Here is a 12,827-nt window from a genome sequence, read left to right as displayed (position 1 = left end):
GAGATCACCTGGGGCCGCCATCCAATCCATAGTTTTTCGCCCATTATGCCACCTCAGTTTGAACCTAAACATATGCAAATCAGCCTTGACCCTGCTCCTCATGGGAACAGTCCAGCCCGAACTGCGAGGCCAAGTCCTCCCTGAATAATGGAAGAAGCAAAACTGCAATTTCTGGGGAGACAAACAAATCCATCTCAGGATTGTTCTACTGGGTGCAGATGTCCTGAACTATTTCTGGCAGAAGGCGCCACTTGTGATTGCCAGGACGAAGCGGGCTCAGACTGTAGTCTCGGACATTCGGAGACCCTGCCAGGTGACTATCTGTTGAACAGATCCCTTTGTAGTGCACATAAAAAGCACAGCCTCGATGCATGGTGCTACTTCCTTTGGCTTGTTCACATACCACATCATTTTCGTACTGTCTGTCAAGATCTGGATAGATGACGCTTGGACAGAGGGAAGGCCTTGAGCGTCAATTGAATTGCCCACAACTCCAGCAGGATGATGTCTAGCACCTACTACTATGGAGAAAAGAGTGGCCACGGGGAGAAACTGAAGGCCATCCCATAATGCTGATTTAATTTGTTTACCCGCCAAGCCACATCCAGTGCAGTGGTCAGGGAAACTTCAAGGGAGTCTCAACATTCTTCCTCATGCAAGTACCACTTTGTGGGGCGGCTCCACTGCCGAGCTCTCATAAGTTTATGAGCAACCAGTAGTGTTAAAAATTGGTTTTCTGGTTAGCAGAGGTATGAGCCCTGTCCAAGCAGGAACCACAATCCTAGTCAGGATATGTCACAACACACCCTAAATAATCCTGTGCTCACCCTCTGGTAGCTTGGCACAGAACAGGCAGACTTTAAGAGGCACTGTCTAAAGTATTTGTGTAACACTTCAAACAGTAACACAGTGTAAACACCACAAAAACACAAAGACCCCACACCAGATTAGAACAACAGAGGATACTGTTATAAACAAAACAAGACGACAATGACAAAAATCCAGTCCGCGGAAGTTGAGATAAGAATTTTTAAAGAATAAATGTAAAATATAGCTTAGAAGTATTAGGCACTTAAACAGGATATCTGGTCATGCTGGACCCGGGCAAAGTCAATAGTTCGGGCCAACAGCATTGATGCGCGGGCCGGATACAGGGACCCACTTGGGCCTGCTGAATCAAAGTAGCTTGATTCGCGATGCGTCGTCGACGGAGTGAGGTGCAGCCAAAGTGATGCGCTGGGGTGAGCCATGCAGGGGACGAGATGTGTTGATTTTCTCCATGCAACTGCAGCGATGTGGTGGTTACGCGTGTGATGTGCTGGTTCCGAATGGGATGTGCAATTGCTGCTCCCACAGTAGGCAATGCATCAATTACGAAGGCGAAGCGCTGGTTCCGAGGGCGATGCACCAGGTCCATTCCATACAACGCCGAGGATGCTCTGGTTCTGACTCATGCAAAAGAGACAATGCGCAGGTTCCGATGAGGATGCTTGGGCATGGTTAAAGCAGCACTTTCTACCCACTTCCAATGGCCCAGGACTGGGGTGGCACCACTTGGCAGGACAAGACCTGCAGCAAGCGAAGTCCAGGTGCTTTAGCAAGATGAGTTGAAGCCTTTTGTGTCCCTGAGACTTCAGAAAACAGGAGACCAGTCAGATGGCCCTTGGAGCCACTCTGGGGTTTGGGTTGTAGAGAAACAGGTCCAGTCCTTCTCACTCCCAAGCAGGAGGGCAGTAGGCAGCAGGTCAGCTCTGCAAAGCAGGTGTCCAGCAGAACTCAGCAGTGGCAGTCCATGTTACAGCAGCACAGCAGTCATAATTCCTGCCAGAGTATCCACAGGTACTGAGCTGGTGGTGTCATAGGCTTGGTACTTATACCCCATTGTGCCTTTGAAGGGGGGGGGGACTTCAAAGAAAGGACTTTGAAGTGCACAGAGGTCCTCCTTTCCCACCCTGGCTCCAGATTCACTCAAGGTGGGCATGCAGCCCTTTGTGTAGCACCAGGACACAGCCCATTCAGGTGTGTCAGCTCCTCCCTCCCATCCTGCCCAGGATGGCCTATCAGGCACACCGAAGCTCCCTTTGTGTGTGGCTGTTTGGAGGGAATGCACAAGGACCCAGCTGTCACCCACTCAGACGTGTATTCAGAAAGAGCTCTGCAATGTCAGGCCTGGGATATAGTTAAGGGGCTATGTAAGTGGGTGGCACAATCAGATGCTGCAGGTCCACTAGTAGCATTTAATTTACCGGCCATGGCACATGTAGTGCACATTACTATGGACTTATAAGTAAATTAAATATGCCTACTGGGTTTGAGCCAATGCTACCATGTTTAGGGAAGACAGCGCAATCACTTTATCACTAATTAGCAGTGGTAAAGAGCACAGAGTCCTAAAGCCAGCAAAATGGTCAAAAAATGGATGGAGGGAGGCAAAAAAAAAATTGTGGGGGAGACCACCCTAAGGATGTCAGGTCTAAAACTTAGCATACAGGAAGCCAGTAGTTTTAGCAGGCACAGGACCTTCAAGACTAGAACTTGCATGCCTTTCAGGAAAGATGGAACCATCTCCTAGATATTGAGAATTATCTGAGGGAGAGGAAAGGTATGGAGAAGGGTAGAGGTCATCCAGAATCAACTTAAATAGTAAGCGATAGTAGGGCTCCAGATGAAATCTGGGCATCTTGATTGAAAATCCCAAGTCACACAATAATGAGAATGTTGACTGCAGATGATGAGTAACCATCTCTGATTAGTCAGCTTTGATCAGTAAGTCATCCAGGTACAGATAGGTGGTAATTTCTGACCTTTTAAGATGGGCTGCAACCACCAAAATCACCTTGCTGAAGACCTGAGGTTCAGATATCAGCCCAAATGGTAGTATCACAAACTGGTAATGCGTAGAACCCACTACAAAGGATAACTATTTCCAAAGGGACCGTAGGACAGGAATGTGGAAATAGGTGTTTTGCAGGTCGAGAGACATCACCCAGTCTCTGACTTCCAATGCCAACAAAACGTGAGCTAGGGTCAGCATCTTGAATTTCTCCTTACTGAGGTCTAGGATGAGACACAGACAGCTGTCCTTCTTCGGAACAAGGAAGTATCAGGAGTAACAACCTTGTTAAATATCTTGCTGTGGCACTAACTCCAATGCTCTTTCATGAGGAGTGCTGTCTGTTTGTTGCAGGATAGAAAGAGATTAGGACGATTGGGTAGGTATCCAGTGAGTATTTGGCGCCTCCTACCCTCGATTCAGATTGTAACTAGCTCAGAGGTGCACTGGTCAGGGTGAATATCTCCAAAAAAACCTGTAAACCAACAGATAACACATCGAACATTACTCATTAGAGAGACACGGTAGCGGTCACATAAAGGTAAAGGGGAATGATTTGATTGTAACACTAAATTTTGACGAAAATGGGCTCATGACTACACTGAGCAATTTGATGACCGCTTGACTGTTAGCTAATACGCAAAGCGGCTTTAAGCTCCATGTCAGTTAAAATATTAAAATTGGTTTAGTTAAGAAGTAACAAATCAGTAGTGATGAGTACGTTATGATTATGCCCCCCGACCTTGAGATTTGTATACCGATTTTTGTAGCGATTTATTTAATAGCGATCTTGGCATACACAGCTATGGTGTTGTGATTTATTTGATTACTGAGAAGGGCATAACTTTTTGGAAATATCTACCTTGGCTAATTTTGAGTTAGTAAGATCGGTGAGTTAATGGCAGTCATCTTTCATGATTAAACAAATCAAGTTCTTTGACACTTCAGATAGATGGACTACAAATAAAGACATACCCTTTAGGCGAATTATTTATGAACTAGAAACTTATGACAATCAGAGGAGCTTTACTTGGGAATTAATAACTATTGAAGATATGCAGGTTAGTGTTTGTGAATCATTGGAACTGGTCACATGGGGTTTTTCTGTGTGTATTAAGGATGTGCACTATTTGGTATAAGAGAAGAAACATTAGCATGACTATCAGCACTATTCACAATCGATGTATTGAGTTATTGGGCACATAATCACTGTAATGAATTCATTTAGATGAATACAACATTACTTTGAAACTCGTATGAATGGAATATTTTGTTTATCCAATTATGTTGTATTAATACCCACTCAACACAGCATGGTTAGTGATACCATCTACAGGTTTTGTGGTTTACTCTATACTAAATCATTATTTGTTATACATTAGCACAGCCCTGATGAAGTCTAGTGGATATCCCTGAAGAAACACATGTTGGCTGGATTAAGGAACATCAAACTGTTACTCTGATGGAATTTGAATGTGGAGCTAATAGGAGCTGGACATGTACAAGTAACTAATGGAATTTGCTGGACTTTTTCTGGACACAAAGAAACATAGAAACACGGTTGATGCCAATTGAGCACATATCTGTACTGGAAAACTAGTGTAATAAACACATTATCAAGTGATCTAATATTGTTCATATACTGTGTAAAGTACTAAGTGTTGGTGACTAGTTGGATGAGTGTCTGGCTAAAATTAAATTAACAGGATAGAAAGATAGTCTGGAGGAAGGGAACAAGGCAGGTGTTTGGTTTGCAGAGCATGAAGGAAGGGTGGCCTGATGATCTGAAGGACCCACTAGTTTGAAGTAATGGCGTTACAGGCTGGTAGAAAGGTGGACAACAGTCTCAGTCTCAGTCTGGGTTTGGAGGAGCAAACTAGACCTGCTTATCTTGTGATGTGATGCCTCTCCCCTTGAATTGTTTGATCAGGGGAGTCTGGGGTTGTTGAGACGCAGACTAGAGGGACTGTCCAGAGAAGAACCGTTTGGAGACTCCCCAAAAGGATCAAAAACTGTGGAGAGTCCCTGAGATGCTAAGACTGTATCAAAGACTATGTTGTGTCTTTCTCACCTTAAATTGCTTCAAGGCAGCCTTAGCTTTGTTTTGAAAAAGGTGTGCTTCATCAAATGGGAGGTCCAAGAGGTTGGCTTGTACATCGGAAGAGATACTTGAAGACTGAAGACAGGAGAGGCAGCGCAGATGTGGCAGTTCCCGTAGCGTGTGCAACACAATGCGCAGTATCCAATCCAGATTTGATGATATTTCAGAAGGCGTTCTGCCCATCTCCAATGACTTCCTGAAAATGCTGCCTCATTTTCTCCTGGACATGTGGAGTAGCCGGTTGGCCAATATCTAGGGCTCTTGGTTTTATGGTATTTATGTTTTTGCCACTTCCATTTGTATTTATACATTTTTTTATCATATGTGTATTTATCCATATTTATATGTATTTTTAAAACTTCGATCCTGAAGAATTGCAGTTTGGGCACATTGAAAAAGCATTTTTGCAGTTGCAAATTACCCCTATTTGGAAATCGGGACAATTGCAACAGCAAAAATGCTTCATACATAAGGATCTAGTACTTCAGCTGCTTTCTTGACCACTGAATGAAAAGACGCAACTTCTAGTATAGGGTGCCCAGAGAGAAATTCCATTTTAATTTCAGAAGAAGTGTCAAGCCTACTGGACAAGGATATGCCTGTCAATTTGTGTAGCTGCTCTTCTCCCTCGTCATGACCATAAGCTTGGAGATTTAAGGGGTCTGCAACTGATCCAAATTTGTCATGGATCCTAAGTCTGTTATCCTCCAATTCTAGGAGCCTTTGAGCTTCCTTCCTCAGCTTGTTTTGAGGTAAAGACTCTGTGAACGTTGGCAGTGGCACTAACAGCTTCGTGCTCCAGGGGAGGTGGCAGCATAGGTGGCTTCTGAGGCAGGACACCACGGCATAGATGGAGGCAGTGCAGTGTATCTGAGCATTGGAGTAAAGGTGATAACCAGCACTGATCCTGAGGGTCATGAGGGAACTGGCACCAGGAATTTCGCCAATGTTGGTGCGAGTACCATTGGATCCAGTCAGCTGTATTGGCACCAAGGTGCTTGGTGGTCGATTTGCTGGCTTAACAACTACCAGCTCTGGTATGAGAGAGACGAAGGGCAAAGGTGACATTTTTTTCCATGTTTCTTACTTTTTTATGCTTTCTCTTTTTGTCTGAGGAATGTGAAGACGATGACCCGGAACACAGCGTCAAAACGCAATGGCTCCGTTTGTCATAGTGGGCCTGGGTCACGAACAACGTGACCTCCTGCTCCTTGGTGACCTTGAGATGCGTGCTGAGGGAGAAGTCGCAGGACCTGTAGCCATAGTCCAATCCATGCTCTAAGGGAATAGGGAATAATATTTAGGCCAACCACTGCTTTAAAAGTTTTTAAGGTTCTGAATCCAAACTGATGCCTAGGATTATTCTACATACGAGGCATCTGCAGATAGAAGTATCCACCAGAATAGGCCCTTAATATGTTAGATTTATAAGGTAAGCTAAAGTCTTCTCAAAAAGAAAAAGATAGCATGCAGTACAAGACACTACTGACACACAAAACCATAAAGGTGTTAACTATTTACAAGTGTTAGGTAAACAAGACCCAGTAGGCTTAGCTCTTTGCCAAGCGCAGGACCAATTTGTCAAACTTGAGCATGAGAAATAGACAAGATATGACCCATGCACCTCTCTTAACTTACCTCGAGATAATGCATACTGGACAAGTAACAAAGACCATCAAGCATATCTATGTATTTCTTTTATATGAGTTCATTCAAATCATGTTCAATTGTTTAATGTAGAGGAAATGAAACAAAAGAACTGCAGAAATCATTCAACTCAAAGCAATTGCGTAAGCATAGTATGTAAATATTATGAAAACAAGAAACATATTACATATGGGGCAGCTTTTAGAAATGCAATCCCAATAACCCTACTCTTCAAGCATCAAAGGCATTGCCACAATAAGGGTAGAATTTCCATAACACACAAACATAATGCCTCAACTTCATTAATCTTTCCGGTTTGTAGGCCTGCCTGTAAAAAAAAAAAGCTATGTTATGTTTTTATGGAACAAAGCAGAATATCACCGTGTTCCAAGTGTAATTACTCAAATTAATTCAGCATCAAACCATTCATCCTGTTTAAAATTGAGTGGGTTTTTATCAGCCCCTTGCCCATGGCTGGATTTCTTTCTTGTCACACACTTCCCAGTTCCTGATTCAACAGCATACCTTCAGGAAATTTTAGGCCTCAATGTATTCTGACTCGATTGAATTCAAAGTACAATTACATAGATGATGTTCTAACCCATCTTGCCACTTTCCTCTCCCCTCCTTCTTCCTCCACTATGTCTTTCTAACCTCAACCTAAATATGACTGACCGTGAGATCCCTGACACTTCAGCGCCGTCCTCAGTCAGTGGTCATCTTAAAATGTTGTTTTACACCATTTCAAGATTGCACGCAAATGCATCGGATATTTTTTTAATCTATTTTGTTATTCTACAAGAAAACCTTTCAAAGGTGGCTGCTGTTTATGCTTACACGTCTGGGATAACCATCTCTGAATGTGACAAAACAGATCCGTGGATGGGCACCAATTTGAGCACATCCGTGGTAACCATCTTTGAATTGGGTTTCCCAAAAATAAATAAAAATAGAATCAAAGATGAACGCCGCAGATCACAGTAGACCAACAGCAGCCATCTTTGAACGGTTTTCTTAAAATATAGCCAACTCTATTCAATGATGAATGCCCTGGTTGTGCGTGCATGGGGCAAATGAGCAACGTCATAGTAGTTGTTACAACCTCAGTGAAAATTCTAAAAATAACTAACTACGCTTTTGCTTAGTCCGTTGTACCAGCTGTACAGTCCTGGCTAAGAAAATACTTTTTTGTCAACACAGTTATTAAGGCTCACTGCTTTTTTCCGGTTCTCTATTAAAAAAGATACCAAGTTAACTTTCCATGTAAACATTAGCTTTTTGTACCAAGTTTGTTTATGGCATAACTTTGTTTATTGCCCTATGTAGCAATAATTGATGATTCAGTGCAGAAACAATACTTACTCGAATGCGTACCAACTATGTCCTCCTGGCAAAATTCCCTCTCATCACTGTTATTAGCCACAGAGTAGTCATCGCTCCATTCTGCAAGGAAAACATGGCAGATAATTCAATGTTTTAATAGGATGGAGTGGTACGCGTTTATCAGTACTGCAGCTGCATGCCAAACAGTAATACTCGAGAAGAAATAATTTAAGGTTAATCATCTCTGATATCAGAAGAGTATCAAATGACTGCAACTAATGTTTCAAAGGAGCATGTGGCATATCCATACGTTAAGTCAGAATGAGTTCATCTTTGCATAAATCACACAAATTAAATGACAGTTAAATTTAGGGGTTTCAGCGGAAGATAACAAGACTACTTAAATTTGTATTTTGTAGGATGATGTATCCATAGGAGGTAGCTCGGAAAGCAAACATTTGCATTGTCCAGTTGAAAGTTATAATCAAACATGGACTATATTTTACCACAGAACAAAAGTTCCTTTTTTCATACCCTACTGTGCAGTTTAGAGCAGGAGCTTTTGACGTCCTCGCACCGGAGGCAGGAAACCCCTCTGGTGCGGGCACTAGAGGGATTCTTTTGACTAAAATCAGCCTCGGGAGCTGGAGAAGAGATTCCTCAGCACCTGAGGCTAAATGTTTTTCATTGAAATGATGATCAGCCTGCACGTCAGGCTAACATCTTTACAATGAAAACAAAATGGAAATGAGGCGTTCGGCTCATCTCAATGCATTGGTCCTCGGGGATATCTCAGACCCGGAGCACTGATTCAGACGGGAGAGGTATTAAAGGAAAGGGGAGAATCTACTTTTTCCAATGGTTTCTTGTGGATCCCTGCTTGGGAATCGCAGCAGGAGGGCGATCTCCAAGCAGGGACCCAATCCACTAGACATCAGGGACTCTTTTTTGAGAAGGGGAGCTGCCCCCTCGCAATGACCTATCAAATCAAATCAAATCATTAACATTTATAAAGCGCGCTACTCACCCGTGCGGGTCTCAAGGCGCTAGGGGAAAAAGGGGGGTTATCGCTGCTCGAACAGCCAGGTCTTTAGGAGGCTCCGGAAAGCGGAGTGGTCCTGGGTGGTCCTGAGGCTGGTGGGGAGGGAGTTCCAGGTCTTGGCCACCAGGAAGGAGAAAGATCTCCCACCCGCCGTGGAGCGGCGGATGCGAGGGACAGCAGCGAGTGCGAGGCCAGAGGAGCGGAGGAGGCGGGTGGGGACGTAGAAGCTGAGGCGTCTGTTGAGGTATTCCGGTCCCTTGTCGTGGAGGGCGTTGTGTGCGTGGGTGAGAAGTCGGAAGGTGATCCTTTTGCTGACTGGGAGCCAATGTAGGTGTCTCAGGTGTGCGGAGATGTGGCTGCTGCGGGGTATGTCGAGGATGAGGCGGGCCGAGGCGTTTTGAATGCGTTGCAGGCGATTTTGGAGTTTGGCTGTCGTCCCGGCGTAGAGGGTGTTGCCGTAGTCCAGGCGGCTCATGACGAGGGCGTGGGTCATGGTTTTTCTGGTGTCGGCGGGGATCCAGCGGAAGATCTTGCGGAGCATGCGGAGGGTGAGGAAGCAGGCGGAGGACACGGCGTTGACTTGCTTGGTCATGGTGAGAAGAGGATCCAAGATGAAGCCGAGGTTGCGGGTGTGGTCTGTGGGGGTCGGCGCGGTGCCGAGGGCCGTGGGCCACCAGGAGTCGTCCCAGGCGGACGGGGTGTTGCCGAGGATAAGGACTTCCGTTTTTTCAGAGTTCAGCTTTAGGCGGCTGAGCCTCATCCAATCTGTGACGTCCTTCATACCCTCTTGTAGGTTGGTCTTGGCGCTGGCGGGGTCCTTGGTGAGGGAGAGTATAAGTTGGGTGTCGTCGGCGTAGGAGGTGATGATGATGTCGTGCTTGCGTACGATGTTGGCGAGGGGGCTCATGTAGACATTGAAGAGTGTCGGGCTGAGTGATGAGCCTTGGGGTACGCCGCAGATGATCTCGGTGGGTTCTGAGCGAAACGGAGGGAGGTAAACTCTTTGGGAACGGTTTGAGAGGAAGGAGGCGATCCAGTCCAGGGCCTGGCCTTGGATTCCGGTGGAGCGGAGGCGGGTGATTAGGGTGCGGTGACAGACGGTGTCAAAGGCAGCCGAGAGGTCGAGCAGAATGAGGGCAACTGTTTCACCGTTGTCCATCAGGGTTCTGATGTCGTCAGTGACTGAGATGAGGGCGGTTTCAGTGCTGTGGTTGGTTCGGAATCCGGTTTGTGAGGGGTCGAGCAGGTTGTTGTCTTCCAGGAAGGTGGTCAGCTGTTTGTTGACGGTCTTCTCTATTACTTTGGCTGGGAAAGGCAGAAGAGAGATGGGGCGGAAGTTTTTCAGGTCGCTCGGGTCAGACGTAGGTTTCTTTAGTAGGGCGTTGACTTCAGCGTGTTTCCAGCATTCGGGGAAGGTAGCAGAAGAAAAAGAAGAGTTGATGACGGTCTGGAGGTGCGGGGCGATGATGTCGTCGGCTTTGTTAAAGATGAAGTGCGGGCAGGGGTCCGAAGGGGCGCCGGAGTGGATAGAGTTCATGATGGATTTGGTTTCTTCCGTGTTGATGTGGGACCAGTTGTTGAGGGTGATGGCCGTGGATGCCGGTTCGGTGGTGTTTGGTTGGGTCTGGTGTCCGAAGCTGTCGTGGAGGTCGCTAATCTTGCGATGGAAGAAAGTGGCGAGGGATTCGCACAGATCCTGTGAGGGCGTGACGGCGTTGGCGTTGGAGAACTCCTTGACGATGTTGAAGAGTTCTCTGCTGTTGTGTCTGTTTTTGTCCAGTCTGTCGGTGAAGAAGTTCCTTTTGGCAGCGCGGATCAGGTGGTGGTGTTCGCGGGTAGCGTTCTTGAGGGCGGTCATGTTGTCAGCGGTGCGGTCCTTGCGCCAGGCTTTCTCAAGGGCGCGACAAGTTTTCTTAGATTCTTTGAGGGTGTCAGAGAACCAGAGAGGTTTTTTGGTGTTGGTCTGTCGATGCGTGCGTTTGAGGGGAGCAAGGATGTCTGCGCAGTTGGAGATCCAGTTTGTGAGGCTGAGGGCTGCATCGTTGGGGTCGGTGGTGAGGGTGGGTTGGTTGGCGGCGAGTGCGGAGAAGAGTTGCTCTTCGGGGATCTTGTTCCACTGTCGACGAGGGATGGGTTGGGTGCGGAGGTGGCGGGTCTCGCGTCGGAATGTGAAGTGGACGCAGCTGTGGTCGGTCCAGTGTAGGGCGGAGGCGTGGCTGAAGAAGACGTGTTTGCTGGCGGAGAAGATGGGGTCAAGCGTGTGTCCGGCGATGTGGGTGGCGGTGTTCACCAGTTGTTTGAGGCCGAGGTTGGCGAGGTTGTCGAGCAGGGTGGTGGTGTTGGGGTCGTTGTTTTGTTCCAGATGGAAGTTGAGGTCACCTAGGAGGATGTAGTCCGGCGAGGCGAGGGCGTGCGGGGAGATGAAGTCGGCGATGGCGTCGCTGAAAGGGGCACGTGGCCCGGGAGGACGGTAGATGAGGGATCCTCTGAGGGTGGTCCTCGGATCGGTGCGAATCTGAAAATGCAGGTGTTCAGCGGCGAGAGGGGTGTCTTCGGTGGAGGTGGTGACGCTGATGGAGTCTTTGAAGACGATGGCGATACCTCCTCCTACCTGGTTGGTGCGGTCTTTTCTGGAGATCTTGTAGCCTTCGGGGATGGCAGTGGCGATGTCAGGGGCCGAGCAGGCGTTCATCCAGGTCTCCGTGATGAAGGCGACGTCCGGTGCTATGGAGTCCAGGAGGTCCCAGAGTTCAACGGCGTGTTTGTGGACGGAGCGAGCGTTGACTAGGATGCACTTGAGGTGGTTGATGGCGCGTGGGCTTGTGGTTGTGGTTGTTGCGTGGTGGAAGGTGCGTTTGCAGGAGTTGCAGGCGAAGGGTCCATGGGTGCGTTTGGGGTGAGCTTGGAAGCAGGTGTTGGAGCGTCCTGGGTTGAGGGCGTGGAGGGTGGTGGGGTCGTAGCGGGTCAGCGGGGCTTGGGAGAGCTGGGGACCAGGGGTCGTGGCGCTGGGCGCGGGACAGGCGCGGACGGGCGCAGACGGGCTTGCCTCTGGCACGCCTCCGGCGCGCCAGCGGCGCGGTCGCGCAGCGGCTGCCATATGAGGTAGGAGGGGGGGGAGGGGTCAGGTGGGGGCGAATGGGAGCTGGGGGGCGGGGGCGTGCAGGAGGTCGCGTCGGGAAAGCGCGAGGGAGGGGGGGACAGGTAGAGTGAGAAGAGCTGAGGGAGGGGGTTTTAAGGGTGGAGGGGGTGAGTGTTAGGAGGTTTAGGAGATAAGGGAGAAAGATAGGAGTAGGGTGGAGAAGATAGGGGAGGGGGGGTTGTAGAGGTGGGTGAGAGGTAGAGTGAGAGGATAGGAAGATAGGTAATAGAGGGGGTGAGAGAGGGGGGAGAGATAGAGAAATAGATAGAGAAAATGGGTAGATAGGGAAATCGATAGATAGGGAAATAGATAGAGAGATAGGAAGATAGGAGGAGTGAGGGAGGTAGATAGTGAACGGGTTAGATAGGGGAGATAGAGAGGGGGATGCGAGTGGGGGAGGGGGATGAGGCAGGAGCAGGAGGGCAGGCGCGGGGAGAAGAGGACGGAGGAGGCAGAAGAGCCGAAGGCAGAAGACAAGAAGAACAGAAGACAAGAAGAACAGAAGAACAGAAGAACAGAAGAACGGAAGGAGAGAAGAAAGGAAGATCAGAAGACCGGAAGGAGAGAAGAAAGGAAGACCGGAAGAACACAGAAGAACACAGAAGAACACAAAAGAACACAGAAGAAGATACAGAAAACGAAGAACAGAGGGCAGAAGACCACAGAAGAAAATGAGGAAGAAGAGAAGAAGAGTGAAGACGGGGGAAAGAAGAGTACAGAAGAAGATTACAGACGAGGAGCG

General features: G+C 47.7%; 1 protein-coding gene across 4 annotated transcripts in view; it reads right to left on the bottom strand.

The window, feature by feature from the left end:
• ACD (ACD shelterin complex subunit and telomerase recruitment factor) overlaps positions 1–12,827 on the bottom strand; it is a 501,602-nt gene that overhangs the window by 110,091 nt on the left and 378,684 nt on the right. For all 4 annotated transcript variants that reach the window (XM_069217682.1, XM_069217690.1, XM_069217698.1 and 1 more), the window contains exon 11: positions 7,944–8,024. In XM_069217682.1, the coding sequence (XP_069073783.1) occupies positions 7,944–8,024 (81 nt within the window). The remainder of the gene's footprint in view (positions 1–7,943; positions 8,025–12,827) is intronic.

The sequence above is a fragment of the Pleurodeles waltl genome, chromosome 2_1 (assembly GCF_031143425.1).
Source record: "Pleurodeles waltl isolate 20211129_DDA chromosome 2_1, aPleWal1.hap1.20221129, whole genome shotgun sequence".
NCBI lineage: Eukaryota > Metazoa > Chordata > Amphibia > Caudata > Salamandridae > Pleurodeles > Pleurodeles waltl.
The sequence above is the reverse complement of the archived record's forward strand: the minus strand, read 5'-3'. Positions and strand labels throughout refer to the sequence as shown.